Genomic DNA, 15055 nt, shown 5'->3' on the forward strand with positions numbered 1-15055 from the left:
ACATATTTTGCTTACTCCGATCCTGTAGGTGGCGGTAGATCGCAACAAACCCATACATACAGCGATAAGTGACTCTGCAGAAGAAGAAAGCCGAAACTGTCATGGTGGCCTCCTGAACAGACCGAAGAATGCTTGCCCTTTCTTTTAGTCGCCTGTTATTACAGGCTTTACCCAAACAACCAGTCACCCCTAGGGCTACAGGTATCTTTGAAAAAATTTTTTCTTAATAATTGTATATGCAAAAGGTTTTCCAGGACAGCTAACGTTAGTTATTCTCTTACTCAGAGGACAAGTACATTTTCGTAAGCTCTCTTATGAGAAGCACACTGCTTCTTTATCAGTTGTAGACATTTAATAATGTGATTAACATAGACTTTTAAGCAAGATATAAGATGCTGTCCTGATCTGTTTAACTAAATTTGATGTATGGCAGCATGTATGAATATTTCGTTTCATCTGTTCCAGCACAATGCATCAGAAGTCTGAAAACATCTCAACAAGATCCGCCTAAGAAAGATGATATGGCAAGCTTTTTGTTTTTATACGTGTTTCTGTCGGAGAGTTGAATTGATGTTTTCTAGAACCATCTGAATAATTATTTGCACTAACATTGCAAAATTATGTATTATCCAGCCTATCAAAATGGAAAACCCATACAAACAACCCCCTAAAACTTGCATCCTCTGCAATGTAACTGTTGACTTCAAAAACGTCCAGGTTGGTAAAATGAACAAGAATATGAATACTTGTTATTTTTATTGTAATAATAATGAAAGCACTCTTTTGGAAATCTTTCTCCAGCTGTTGTCCCAGTTCATTTCACCACACACAGGCAGAGTATACGGCAGACACATAACAGGTGAGAGGTCTATGGGTTCAAATATTCACTTTAATTTTTAAAATAATTGTGATCGAGTCATTTAGGACACCGTAACTTTCTTGCTCACAGGCTTGTGCGGTCGAAAGCAGAAGGAGGTATCGAAAGCAATAAAGAAAGCTCGTTCAATGGGTAAGAATTTATAGCTGTAATTTGTTGTTTTTTTTATTTATTTTTTATACTTTGACAATGACGGAAACATGCCTATGCTTTCAGTAAAATATCCATGTGTATAGTCAAACCAGGATATTTGACTAACAAAGCTTTGTCCTATCCTCAGGTTTTATGTCAGTCACTCTGAAGAATCCACAGTTTATGAAAGACCCTGATATTTGTGGTATCAAACAGTTTGAATAGGCTCTGTATGAAGACTGTGACTCTGAAGGCCATCTTTGTGTTATTGTTTGTGTAAATCTGTAGTTTGTAAAAACATATCAAATGGTTAAAAAAAAATCTTAACAGTGAAACATGATTATGATAATTTGATAAACCAGAAATTCATGTACTACCAAAATGGGAACATTAATAAAACTGATCAATTAAATAATGTGGATTCAACTTTTAATTTTCTAGGGAACATTTACAAACAAAGATTAAAAAATGATATTAAAGAAAATATTCGCATATCAAGATAAAAGTAACCTCCAGGTATAAAATGTGAAATGCTTTCCAGTCATGACTAGATTGATGAACAAATAAGAACAAGCACAGTTTTACCCTTTAAAAGACAGGAGAGTTACTTCTGCTCTGTCCATTCATCTCAATCTCTGTATCTGACCCGCTCTCAGGGGCCGACTCGCTGATGTCATTAGTCTTCCTTTTCCTTTTAAGTCTCAGAGGAAAACCAGCAGCGAGGCATTTTTTCCTAAGTCTGGGGGCTGCGTCCTTCCTCCTGGTGTGTTGATTCTCCAGAATCAGAGGCAGCTTGGTGGAAATATCAATGTTATGGTCAGAATTACAGCACAGTTCTAATATGGGGAAGCCCTGAACAGTGAGGGTCTGTGTCCGTAATGAGGGCGCATTGGGGAAGAGAGTTCTCAGAGCTGAGCATAGAGGTATGTTCTCTTTGGGTTCTTCTGGAGAGGCACATTTGTGGGCTGAAATACAATGTTATTTAGTTATTCATGGGATTACCATCTGTGATGACAAGCCTAAGTTCATAGTGTGCTAGCTGCAAATGATTGGTAGAAAAATCAGGATATTTATGGTATCAAACACTTTGAATTGGTTCTGTATGAAGACTATAAGGGACTGTTTACACGACACTATTTTCAACTAAAAACGGAAAACTTTTTATGTGTTTTGGCCGTTCTTTTACTCCACACGGTGTAAAAAATAAAAATACACAAATACAAAAAATTATTTCAAATCGCAAGTTTTTGAAACCAATAAAGTTTTCGTCTCCGTGGAAACATGTACAGTCTATAAGCGTGTAGTTTTTCTTTAAAAAGTGACATTGCTAACTACTGGCCTGGTATGCTGCATAATACAGCGCTTTTGTCATTTTCACGGATCCATGTGAACGGGATCATTTTTGACAACGTTGTCGTCTGTACGTGAAAAACTTTTCTGCTTTTAGTACATTGTTGTTGTGTAAACATACCCTTAATATGCAGACAGTTTTTAATCAAATTAAACTAATAATCTGATAAAACAAATGAATGTAATATTATAATACTATAATGAGAGCGTGAATAATATTTATCAGTTAAATTAAAGATAAGCCTCAGTTCATAGTGTGTGATTGGCCTTGGAGGCGTCAAGATAAAGTGCACTAGAAATAAATGATCTTATCTTACATTCATTTTTCTCTGAGTGTCTCTTCTGTTTCCCGATTGCCTCCTTTAGCTGTGTAATGTCCTCTTGAAGTTTCTCAACTGCTCTTTCACTCTTCTCCACTTCCTCGCACACTTTCTGTATAAAAAAAAGAGGATATGAAAGTTCATGATTACAGATATTCAAATCACAATGGAGAAACTTTTGCAACTAATGTGAAATGTAGTTACTAACCTGCATTTCTGCTAATAAAGCATCATTCATGTCGCTGACATTTCTGACCTCTTTTAAATCATCCCCTGTGCAGAAGAATTTGGTCCTGGCAGAAAAAAAAAAATGATATTCATCACTTCTAAAGAAAAGGCTAGATTTTTATATTTTCTGAAGAAAATGTGAGTGGTGCTTGCCAGGGCAAAACTTTGTTTCTATGTAAGCAAAGTGTTTTAATTGTATTGCTAGTGTGGTTTCAAGGCTAGTAGCCCATGATCCTCCAGACCTAATTTAATAAGGCTCGCACCCCTCCTTAAGTCTATGGGATGTTTTTGCTCTTTTATCATCTACCAGGCAAAAAAATAAATGTATATATTTTAAAACATTTGGAAACAATACAATGTTTTAATGTTTTTGAAAGAAGTCTCTTATGCTCACCAAAGCTGCATTTATTTAATCAAAAATACAGTACAAATAGTAATATTGCAAAATATTTTTGCAAATTATATAACTTTTCTATTTGAATATGTTTTAAAATGTAATGTATTACTGTGATGTCAAAGCTACATTTTCAGCATCATTACCTCATTCTTCAGTGTCACATGATCCTTCAGAAATCATTCTTATTTTTGTATTTATTTGTTAAAATAGAAAACAACAATTTTTCATAGTAATAATATTTCACGATTTTATTGTATTTTTGATTAAATCAACGCAGCATTGGTGTGCATTAGGGACTTAAAATTATTTAAAAATGAATGTTTCCACACTTTTGGCAGGTACTATATGTGTTTGCCTTGGCAAGCACAACTAAACAGCCTTTAATTGGATTTAAACTTATTTTCTGAATGTACCTGTGTTGATTAACAGCTTGACTCTGTCCTAAAGATGGACATGTGCCTGACACTCTCCAGTAGTCTTGTTGTTCAAGGTTTCCCAGGTTGCTCACCAAGATGGGGATATTGTTGTACTGGCTGCATGGAGATAATAAATACATTCAATTACCTTAGTTCTCTAAGCTTCAAAGGTCTGGTTTATGTCTGTGTGCCAGAGTTGAGAGGATCTCACCTGCTGTGCCATAAGAAAGCGGAGAACTCGAGGCGATGTGTGGAGCCTGAAGTCGTTGCCTGAGAGGGTGTGAGCAACATGAAAACAAGTTCCTGACTGGACAGAATCTTTCTCATATTCTGATGAATCACTTGTTCCATGAAGGTCATTTGCTGTCTGGTATTTCTTCGTTGTCTATACCACCCAATCACATTCTCCTTGACATGAGTAAATATGTACAATTTGTTAATGCAAATCATGTTCGGATTTATTCAGCAGTGAAAAATAAAAAATAAATGTGGAAAGTGGAAAATACCTTTTTGTAATCTGACAAAATCTGTCTTATTTTCTGCTCACTCACATCGCCAGCATTACCGTAGAAGCTTTCAAGAGGATTGAGGCAATGGTAAAAAGAAGAAAAAAAGAAGTCCGTTTTTAAAACCTCTATATCAGTGGCAAGAAATAAATAAACTGCTAAATGTAAATAGTAAAACACTGTATACATGTATAAATCATTTTGCAGTTCAAAATATTTGATTATCAGTACATATTTAATCATTTCTGTATGATAAACAATTTTGTACTGTGTACATGATGTCCAAATGTACAATCCAGGCCCTAAAGTAAAACCAGTTGAGAACCACCTCTGTTTTATATGAAAAGAGGTTTGTGGGAAAATCCTAAACAATTCACTTACCTATGCAGTTTATGACAAGGGATGTGTTTTTGAATATCTGAAAAAGAGAAAACATCATGATGACACTAGGGTTTTGTTGTTATGGCTATCATTCGTCATGAGATATTGGTTCCTTCTGAGCACAATTTGAGTTTCGGTTTATTTCTATTATCTGAAAATATGTAATAAGTAGAGTCAACTTACTTATAGTGTGCTCAAACTGTATGTGATCAATTTGAGAGTCTGTGATCCTACAGTTCTCCTCTCCTACACTCTCTCCAAGAATAAGACCTTCCTTTAAACATAGTACAAATGTAAATAGGAGTTATGGGACAGAGGGAATGCTTAGCGGACGCATTTGACTTCTTAGTTTGCTATTTAATGCAAACCCAGTCATATGGTCACATTAGGACCTTTGCCACTTACCACATCCGCATCACTGTTCAAATGATGAAACATCAGTGAACTCAACACGAAACCCGATATACGGACAGTTGTGTTGAATTCCTCCATGCTTTTGGAATAAACCGTGAGTTAACTATCGCAACATCATAGTTTTAAGTTAGAGTTACTAGGCTACATGTATAACTTTCTGCGCTCGTAGTTTTCGTTTAGTTGTTCTCTGCTCTCGAGACGACAGTTTACAGCTAAACACTAGCTTATGCTGCCACTACGTGGTGCGGAGAAATTCGAAACCACATAGACATTTATACGTAGATGCCACATTCGACCGAGCACACGTCGGCAGCTCGGCGCATAGAAATGTATACGTAGAAATCCACATTTCACCGCTGCAGACACGTAGGCGCGCCCGCCATTTTGCAACGGTCAGCGTGTCGTTACTTACAGTAAGAATCCATGATGCCACAACATAGCGCAGCTTCTGGATGTCAAACCACCGAGATTTAAATTCCCGAATAAATGGGATAACCTTTCACAGGGGAGAATGTGTTGGTTTGAATTTTTATAAGTATTATCTCAACATTACATGTTTTTACTGTAGTACTTTTTATGTTTTTACTTTTAACTATGGGAACTTTTTAACGTCATGTCAGCTGACGCCTTCGTCTTGTTGTATTGTGTTAGTTTAGCAGAATCATCTGGTGGAGTTTATTTGATATTCATCATGCATCTAACTACGTTGCAGACGTTCGAGTTAACTTGACGTTCACGGACCGCTCCAATATGGCGGACGGCTTACGGCGCCAATGAGGTATCTATTTCATATATATCTATTGATCGACGCACCCACCATCTTGGAACGGTTCAGCGTCGTCACTCACAGTCATGATGCCACAACACTGCGCAGCTTCAGGTTGTGAAACCGCCGATAAATAAATTTCTAAAGAAATGGGGAAACCTTTCACAGGTGAGAATGTGTTGATTTGTGTTTTATACGCACAATATTACAGGTTTTCACTATGGTGCGTTTTAATGTTTTTACTATGGTAACAATTTAATGTCAGGTTAGCTGACGCCTTCGTCCTATTGTATTGTGTTTAGCAAAATCATCTGCTGGAGTCTATTGCAGATATAGATATTCATACATGCTGCATCTAACTTAGGTTGCAGATGCGCAGTTAACTTGATCTTGAATGTTCACGGACCTGCTTTGACCGTTCCAATATGGCGGACGGCTTACGTATAGCGGCCCTTAGAAAATCTACTAATGAGGCATCTATGTATATATCCATGAGAAAATAGCCTTGAAATGTATTTCTCTTTTTACTCTTTCTCTTGTGGTTTTTAAGTATATTTTGTTTTGAAGAAAACATCGCTGGTGTTTGTACTTCCCAGTAAGGTAAAAGGCTGAGTTGTTAAAGTTGTTTATCTATTAATTACTGAAAATGTGTTAGAACAATATAGATTATTCTAATAAGAGATAGAATATGATTTTTTTATTTTTTTATTATTGTTTGTTTAACATATTTTGTATATTTTATGTCACATACATATTGCCAATTTTAGTGTATTTTATGACCAATAGATTAACTTGTCATTTAACAAGAATTTTAGCGTTTATTAGGGCTGTAAACAACACGATTAGGATAAAGCATTTTGAAACGTGACACCTTTGTTTTTACCACAAGGAGGCGCTAGTGTATGATTTAACCATATTTTGTGTCCGAACTTTGTAACCGGTCACACGAGAACTTTTTCGGACATACTTTCGGTATTTTGGACACAGTGTATGAAACATCATCTCCAGACGTCGGGAATGAAGAATTGAATATGATCCTGGTATTGTGAAGGTGTGTGTACTGAGTCTTAACCCTTGTTTGGTTGCTGCTGTTGTTTAATGTCCATCGTATGCCACGGAGGTTTCTAATAACGGAAAAGAAACAGACGGACAACTCAAGCCTTTACATTTCTCGATGATAACTTCATTATGTGCCATTATAGTTCGTCAAACTAATCCATCAGAATTGTAATTATATTATGGTCGTTTCAGGAGCAAGTTAAGGGGGATTAATACATTACGGAGACCCTTGCGTACAGAGTTTCCGCCTAAATACCATTGTTACTACAGCACAGCTATGTTAGACACAAATTTCAATAACAAGTCAATAATAATATAAAAATTTGTTTTAATAAAAATACCAGTTACTACAGATAGAAATCATAAATGTCATAAAAAATAAAATACCATAATTACTCCAGCTAGCCACAAATATATCAAAACATAAAACAGCTGTTAGAACACATGTAAAACATAAAATAAAAATAAAATAAAGATAGCCACAAATAAAAAATAAATAAAAAATAAAAGTGACTACAGCTATTGTTACTCAAATAAACTAGTTGGCATATTAGCTGCCACTGTAATAAAAACTTAAAAAATAAAATAAAATAAAAAGGTTTTTATAAGCTGTTTGATTTGACATAATAGTCTAGTTAAGTAAAATCAAAACGGATATCTGTAGGACCATTAATAACTTTAAAAAGTACAATGAACATATTAGGTAGGAATATTGGTTAGATTTGTTTTGTTCTTTTTTTTTAAAATAAGGCAACAAATCAGATTAGATTTTCCACTTGATTGTTTTAAAAAATGATTACAGTGCATTTTGTTAAAGTGAACTCTGCAAAAATGGGTCAGGCACTGTACAGTAATACAGAAGCAGGCCAACCACATGGAGAGAAAAAAAAAAACAGTATTAACACATTGATTACAACATGGCCTTTTAAACAAGCACCACCTCTGTTTTGGCTTTTACCTTCGCCCATTTGAGCAGATGGCCTGAGCCCAGAGCCCAGTCCCATAGACTGACAGGAAGGAGAGCAGAGAGATGGAAGGTGCTTGGGACGTCGCACTTGTTCTCTTCCAGGTGTGGCTATCCATAGTAGTGGGGCTCATCATGTTACCTGCCATGTTTGGTGTCTCCCTGGGGTTCACAGATATCTACATCAAGGTTCTGGTTAAGATACTAGAGGTAAAAGCTATAAGTCATTTCTCATTTCTAAAGACATATGACTGTTAATTGCTTTCCATGCCTGATGATATTTCAATTAATTGTAGTTGCAAACTTGGGAAGCTTTTTTACTTTCTTTAGACATGATAGAAGTTGATGATGCCAAGACAAACTTGCAAAAGAGGGTCAAAAGGCACGAAATTCAAATAAATGTAATTTTCTGGGGTTTTGTTTTTAGTATTTATTTCAGAGGAAGACACTTTGACTTTAAATAGGAAGTATTGTGTCAAAGGTTTCCCATAAATAACTTCTGTACTGTTTAGTGGGCGACTCTCAGGATCCAAAGAGGACAGAGGGAACAGCCAACACTGCCATCACAGTCAGCCAACGGTGAGTGAGGATCTGTCCAGGAAAAATATTTATGACTATGAGACATCATGTGCATAAAACACAAGCATTTGAATTCAAGAAAATGTCATGTGAAGCCACAGCTTCCTCTTTGATGTTTTTGATACTGCATATTACACAATCATAAAAATGTGTGAAAAAGTAAAAAGTAAAATAAAAATGTTGTTTGTCTTATTTAATTATTCATTACTCGTATTTATAAGTATTAGTTTAAGTTAACTCTTTGTATAAGAAAATAATGTTTTAAATGCTTTTATTATTTATTGGCTTGATGCCTGTCAGTCATGGTGAGTCTGTTGAACACGCTGTATTTGGTATTGCAACAAGTGACGGATTTCATAATTTCAGTTGATCTTATTTATGAACTTTACCCGGTTTCAGGCTGGGTATTTTCGCTGATGAACTGTATGAATCCTGATCTCACGACACACATGAAATCATACTTGCATTAGAAATCATACGTGCTCCAGAAAACAAAGAAAGTAAAGTATATAGCGGCAACTGTGTCACAAAAGCATTGTGTGCTCATGTGGGATCCTCAAGAAAATAACTCATTTCAAACTCATAATGTCTTCTCAGGGATAATCGAAAAAAAGGACGGTTCTATGGAGGAGGAGATCGAAGAACTGCGACGGTCCCATCCCAAAAATCTGGCGGGGGGAGACTTTACTCTGTGTGATGTCTTCTATTTCAGTAAGAATGGCATTGAGAACATTGTCGAGGATCAGGTGACTCAGCGCTTCACGTCGGAGGAACTGGCTTCCTGGAACCTTCTCACTCGAACCAACAACAACTTTCGCTACATCAGCGTGCGGCTCACCATCATATGGGGCCTGGGAGTTTTTATACGTTACTGTATTTTATTGCCTCTCAGGTGAGCTTGGACTGATATTTCACTCATTAAGTGACATAAATTAATCAAGGATGCACTATAATTATCAAAAGTGACAATAAAGACATTTACGTTATTACACAAAAGGATATTTTTACTTTCATCGAAGGTTACTTTCTATTCATCAAATAATCCAGAAAAAAAATGATTACAGTCCCACAAAAATATTAAGCAGCACAACAGTTTTCAGCAGAATTGTTGATATGTTTGAACACCAAATCAGCATATCAGAATGATTTCTGTAGGACCATGTGACACTGAAGACCGGAGAAATGATACCCAAAATTCAGCTTTGACATCACAGGAATAAACTACATTTTAAAATATATTAAAATGCTGGTGATCATTAGAGACTTCAAAACATAAAATATAAAGATGTCAAAACATCTTTATCTTTAACAGTATGTATATGTGTGTGTGTATATATATATATATATATATCATAACACTTAAGCACATTTCCCACTTTCTCATTCTCATTATTGTGACCTGGCCATGTTTTTTTTGTGATTCATCCATATGTATATGAATCATATCATTGCTCTGTCATAGGATCACTTTGGCTGCTATCGGATTGAGCTGGTTGGTGATAGGAACTACTCTTGTTGGACTGCTTCCTAACAGCAAGTAATTAATATTGCATGCCATAAATACAGTAATTATACCATATTTTCTTGTCCTCCGTTTATGGACTGACTAAATAAGATATGTTCAACTTGAACAAAAGTGTTTTCAAATATGTCTGTTATATGGATGGAGAAGCAATTCTTAAAGCGAAGGGTTTGTGTCTCTTTCAGTGCGAAGAGCTGGCTCAGTGATTTGGTTCATATTACATGCTACAGAATATGTGCCAGAGGCCTGTCTGCAACCATCCGCTATCATAATAAGTGAGTCACTGCTTCTTTTTTTATCCCAGTCGTTCCACTTTGATCGTTGTCTCACTGTTTTCAGTTTCCCTCTGCTTCTCAAGTGTTTTTCTCCAGCATTCTCCCTAGCATAAAACACATACACAAACTGGTCACGAAAACAGTGGCGTACATCAAATATCATTTACTGTGGACATTATTATATCTGTTTTTGCATTTTGCAACCATTGCAGTACTTTCAGAAAGTAAAAAAAGCTAAAGGACGACTGCTGTGGCTACAAGCAATTCAGCGACAAGATAAGAGTTTTAGTTCGAATCTCTAGAAATTACGGTGGCTTACAATGTATTTGCTGAGATGGATAAGGGGGTCGTTATTATGTCTCATTGTCATTCTCGGCCATGCATACACATCTTTTTCTTTTTAACACTCCCTAATATAGTCAAATGACCATTGTTTCTTATATTTGTCTCATGGGATGCATAACAGAGAGAATCGTCCAAAAAAAGGAGGTATCTGTGTGGCCAACCACACCTCCCCGATTGACATTGTCATTCTGGCGAACGATGGATGTTATGCTATGGTGAGTCGCGCTGACTTAATCAGATGTGTGACGTTGTGTGTCTGTAGAAGGTCTCAGGTGTCTTTAACTCAGTTTTATTCTCCTCAGGTAGGTCAAGTTCACGGAGGCCTCTTGGGGGTCATTCAGAGGTCAATAGTGCGATCCTGTCCTCATGTTTGGTTTGAGAGATCCGAGATGAAAGATCGCCACGCGGTTGCCAAAAGGTGACAAAGTGTGTATTTATTAGTCTGTTGAAGTTGGTATGTCCTCGCTTAGAACATAAAGCCTCAGTTTTGCTTTTTCCGCAGGTTGAAAGACCATATTGCTGATAAAACTAAGCTGCCAATCCTGATCTTCCCAGAGGGTACAAGTTATATTCATGTGTCCTTATGCATATAGTAAAGCATTAATTATGCAATAAATCTGCTATAAAAGGAAGTATCAGAAATATTTAATATATAAATACATATTTCACATATTTATTTGAATATATCTCTATGCCATTTGTTATCCTATTCTCAAACTCCCTATGCTCTGTCTTTGTGTTCATTTTAGGAACTTGCATTAATAATACATCAGTCATGATGTTCAAGAAGGGAAGCTTTGAAATAGGTGGAACTATATACCCAGTTGCAATCAAGGTAAGCCAGTGTTTTCCTACGGGAGTATTACAGGCACCCACTGAAAGGGACACACCTCATGAACTTCTCTCTTTCAGTATGACCCTCAGTTTGGAGATGCCTTCTGGAACAGTGCCAAGTATAACATGGTGAGCTACATCCTCAGAATGATGACAAGCTGGGCCATTGTGTGCAACGTGTGGTACCTCCCGCCTATGACTCGACAGGTAAGCAGAAACATCTATCTATCTATCTATCTATCTATCTATCTATCTATCTGACATAATGTTAATTGAATGAATGATGTCTCATTGTTTCATTGCTGGATGAATCAGCCTTTTTGAACAAATCTCTTAAATGAATGATTCAATGACAAATACATTTTTTAAAGGGGTCATATAATGTCATTTTTGTACAAGCTAATATGATTCTTTAGGGTCTAAATTAAAAGTTTGTAATATACTTTAATTAAAAATTCTCATTAGTATTGTAAGAAAACACTAATTTTACCTGGTCAAAAACAGCTCTGTTTTCAGCACGCCGTTTAAGTGCATGTGTCTTTAAATGATAATGAGCTTTGCTCACCCCGCCCCTCTGTTCTGTGCATAAACAGTTTGTAACACAATAACACAATAACCATAACGCGTCGTTCATTATAAACGTGGGATTATGAATTATATTGATAACGTCGTATATAGAAAACATGCCGTAATGTACCCTGAGTGTAGAAATAGCCGCATTCATCGTGAAGCGTGCAAGCGATTTGCAAAGATTAATATAAAGATTAATATAAAGGTCAATAAAACGTTACACTCACTTCAGTTCTTCTGGAGGTGCTGCAGGAACACGAATAGTTGGTACTGATCCTTTTTTCAGGAGCAGCTTCTTAGCAAATAACCAGCTTTTTACTGATCCTCGTTTGTAAAGCAGTCTGGTGAAATGATTCGCGCAAACATGAAAGCATTGACGTTGATCGTGGGGAATATTCCCTTCAAAAACAAACTCAGCCACTGCGTCTTCAGCGGTATGGATTTAGGAACATCAACATGACTGCTGTGTTCGTTATTACACCCAAGAACAGAACACCACAATCGCTTAGACGCCATTCTGCTCAGTGCTCCAGCTATCAACAATGAACGCGCCGGTCGACGCGTGCTATGATTGACAGCTCGCTCGCGAGGGCGGGTCTGTGTTGAAACGCTGCTGTCAATCAACCATCGTGGGAGGGGCGTCGATTTAGTGACGTCACAAAATCGAACAGCTTGATTTGAGATGGGAGGAAACATATAAGAAGATAAAAAAAAAAACCACTGGATGGATTTTTATCATTTTATGATGGTTGTGTACAGGCACTGCCAACACACATTTCAGTACAATCAACTTGTAAAAGTGCATGTACCATTATATGACCCCTTTAACAGTCACTTTTTTGACAATTGGTGGCGTTACTATGTAATCGATACAATCGTTATTTGAAGCACAAAGTTACTTTTCAAAAGGTGATTTGCTCTATTTTGATCGCTGCTATAGACATCAGTGTTTATATCTGACCTGTAAACTTTTATCCCAGTACTTCTATGCTAATTTTAACATTTGCGACACCGAAACAACGATACTGTGTAGTTGAAAATACTGTTTGTGAAGCCGTTTCATGCCTATACATGACAACTGCTCTCTCTGGTTCAGCGGCAGCGCGAACACAGATTTGAATGTTCCGGTGTGATTTTGTCAAATGTTTAATTAACACAGAGATTGCGATCTTTTAACGATTAATCGTGCAGCATCAGAGCATGCTCAACATGCATGTTGTATATGTAGTATAAGCACAGGGTGACATAATTCCCCACTTTGATTGTTATTTCTTGGTTTCAATTACTTTTATGAGCATTTCAGGTGTATATAAACTTTTAACTGGTAGAACGTTGGTTCCTTTATTTCATTGTCTCTGAATATCTGAATATGTATTTTGTAGGATGGAGAGGATGCTGTTAATTTTGCTAACAGAGTAAAATCAGCAATAGCATATCAGGGAGGACTGGTGGATTTGTCCTGGTAAGAATATAAACTTATTGTGTTAATACATATATTTACACATTATTTTTATAAATTAAATATGCAATATTTTTGCTTTTTCTGGAGAAAACATTATTTATTAATGTCCATTAAAGTTTTTAGTACTAGTGTAAGGATGATTAATATGAGTGGCAATATAATCTCAAATTAAACTACTAGCCTGGCAAGTCACAAATTGCTATAGATTATATAGATTTGCTATAGATTAAAGTATTATTATGTTGCAGGGATGGAGGACTGAAGAGAGCAAAGGTCAAGGAGTCATACAAGGAGGAGCAACAGAAGATGTACAGCAGTATGATCGTAGGCTCGGACTCTCACGAAGCCTTTGTTGATCCCATGTAAATTTCAGCTCACACTATTTATGAACTTGATCTGAAAGTGAGAAACACTTCTAGCTCAGCCATCGGGCATAATCGGCACAGTCCCGCTGCTGTGCAATGTTGCTCTTTTTGATTCAGCAACTTTTTTTAAACTGGAAAATATATTCTTGAGATCTGAACTTTTCCTTTTTTATGTACATAAATCTTAAATTGTTGATGCATAACTACGATACTTGCTGAGACGCATTCGATTTTCACTTCGTTCTCAATCATTGTTGGGTTCTAGTTCCCCCCCCCCCCCCCCCCCACCCCCCCACCCCCCCACAATACAGTATAGATTTGCATGTTAAAATATTCACTTTGTGCATGTTCACATTTTATTCCTGTTACATGATTTCTTAAAGATCCTAAAGCTCTTACAGAATGTAAGCTGCACACACTTTTCTCAGGTCCAGTGGGCTGTTCATGTGTGGACACTAGAGGTCACTGTTACCAAACATTTGAGCCACATCAAACAACTCGCTATCGTGATTGTCTTTCCTAATAAAATAATGAAATGAAACATTCATCTCTCAAAGCATTAATCATTTCATACGATATTGAGCAGTTAACCTGTAATATTCTCAAAGTACATAATGTGAGCAAAACCTGTGTAGAATGTAACAAGCACATAAGATATACAATAATTACATTAAGCCTGCGGGCACTTTTCAGGCCTCTGCGAAAAGGCAAATCTGTCTCCCTTGTGTCAATTAGTGATGGGTGATGCACAAAGCACCATTGAGCTTTAATTGCACGAGCACCAGCTCATTTTACTTGGAGCTCCATTGAAACGTCTGCCATTATAAAGTCATTAGGCGCTAACATTTTGCTACGGAAAGTCGACAAAGTTTCCCAGCACGGGGAAAAAGAGAGGTTGCAGTCACGGTAAATTCAAAGAGGAGACGGTGAGCAATATGTGCTTACTGCGATGGCAGTTTAATAAAGAAAGCATAGAGTGTGAAATAGAACATAGTTATTCTCTGGCACAGAGGGCTGAAGCAGGCTTAGCTCTCTCTCTCTCTCGCTCTCTCTCTCTCTGACCGACCGCACATCCCCAGACGATCCTCCAGCCCCTGTGAAAAGTAGAAGCGGGCTTTAATAACAGTCCTGCAACTTAAATTGCTTGAACAGAAATGTTTGTTCTCCCCTAACAGGATTGTAAATTATTAATCGGATCTGAAGCCGATTTTATAACCTGATTGTTGAGGTGGGATTCTCCACGAGCAGTGCTCTGGCACACCATTTACTGTGATGTATGTGTCTGCACATCTT

The 15055-nt window shown here is 36.8% G+C and overlaps 3 protein-coding genes across 4 annotated transcripts; 2 read left to right on the forward strand and 1 right to left on the reverse strand.

Moving 5' to 3' along the window:
* Window positions 1–44: 44 nt before the first annotated feature.
* mrps18c (mitochondrial ribosomal protein S18C) lies at window positions 45–1424 on the forward strand. The gene is made up of 6 exons (XM_082141995.1): window positions 45–201; window positions 466–524; window positions 634–717; window positions 802–859; window positions 950–1009; window positions 1158–1424. Exons 1-6 carry the CDS (start codon window positions 129–131, stop codon window positions 1232–1234), a joined length of 411 nt encoding a protein of 136 aa, XP_081998121.1. The 5' UTR covers window positions 45–128; the 3' UTR covers window positions 1235–1424.
* Window positions 1422–5503, reverse strand: abraxas1 (abraxas 1, BRCA1 A complex subunit). Its single transcript, XM_082141961.1, has 9 exons — window positions 5013–5503; window positions 4791–4881; window positions 4608–4644; window positions 4227–4293; window positions 3932–4128; window positions 3718–3837; window positions 2888–2972; window positions 2677–2791; window positions 1422–1974 (listed from the first exon to the last, which is right to left on the reverse strand). The coding sequence occupies exons 1-9, from the start codon at window positions 5097–5099 to the stop codon at window positions 1598–1600; spliced, it is 1176 nt and encodes a 391-aa protein (XP_081998087.1). The 5' UTR covers window positions 5100–5503; the 3' UTR covers window positions 1422–1597.
* A 249-nt stretch (window positions 5504–5752) lies between these two features.
* Window positions 5753–14303, forward strand: gpat3 (glycerol-3-phosphate acyltransferase 3). Of its 2 annotated transcripts, none has more exons than XM_082141958.1 (13): window positions 5753–5955; window positions 7823–8020; window positions 8323–8389; window positions 8987–9281; window positions 9852–9926; window positions 10097–10186; window positions 10653–10746; window positions 10834–10949; window positions 11034–11089; window positions 11281–11366; window positions 11444–11572; window positions 13318–13397; window positions 13646–14303. In XM_082141958.1, exons 2-13 carry the CDS (start codon window positions 7877–7879, stop codon window positions 13761–13763), a joined length of 1350 nt encoding a protein of 449 aa, XP_081998084.1. In that variant the 5' UTR covers window positions 5753–5955; window positions 7823–7876; the 3' UTR covers window positions 13764–14303. The 2 variants fall into 2 exon arrangements, with proteins under 2 accessions (XP_081998084.1, XP_081998083.1); XM_082141957.1 differs by lacking the exon at window positions 5753–5955 and adding an exon at window positions 6452–6838.
* Window positions 14304–15055: the final 752 nt, after the last annotated feature.

The sequence above is a fragment of the Leuciscus leuciscus genome, assembly GCF_965113295.1.
Source record: "Leuciscus leuciscus genome assembly, chromosome: 16".
In the NCBI taxonomy this organism is placed as follows: Eukaryota; Metazoa; Chordata; class Actinopteri; order Cypriniformes; family Leuciscidae; genus Leuciscus; species Leuciscus leuciscus.

Coding starts and splice junctions, on each gene's coding strand:
- abraxas1 (XM_082141961.1), bottom strand. CDS start 5,099: ATGGAGGAATTCAACACAACTGTCCGTATATCGGGTTTCGTGTTGAGT. Junction 4,129..4,226: donor TTTTGTCAGATTACAAAAAG/GTATTTTCCACT, acceptor ACTCATGTCAAG/GAGAATGTGATTGGGTGGTA. Junction 1,975..2,676: donor ACACTCAGAGAAAAATGAAT/GTAAGATAAGAT, acceptor ATTGTATTTCAG/CCCACAAATGTGCCTCTCCA.
- gpat3 (XM_082141958.1), top strand. CDS start 7,877: ATGGAAGGTGCTTGGGACGTCGCACTTGTTCTCTTCCAGGTGTGGCTA. Junction 10,950..11,033: donor CGCCACGCGGTTGCCAAAAG/GTGACAAAGTGT, acceptor CTTTTTCCGCAG/GTTGAAAGACCATATTGCTG. Junction 11,090..11,280: donor AATCCTGATCTTCCCAGAGG/GTACAAGTTATA, acceptor TGTTCATTTTAG/GAACTTGCATTAATAATACA.
- mrps18c (XM_082141995.1), top strand. CDS start 129: ATGCTTGCCCTTTCTTTTAGTCGCCTGTTATTACAGGCTTTACCCAAA. Junction 202..465: donor AGTCACCCCTAGGGCTACAG/GTATCTTTGAAA, acceptor CATCTGTTCCAG/CACAATGCATCAGAAGTCTG. Junction 860..949: donor ATACGGCAGACACATAACAG/GTGAGAGGTCTA, acceptor TCTTGCTCACAG/GCTTGTGCGGTCGAAAGCAG.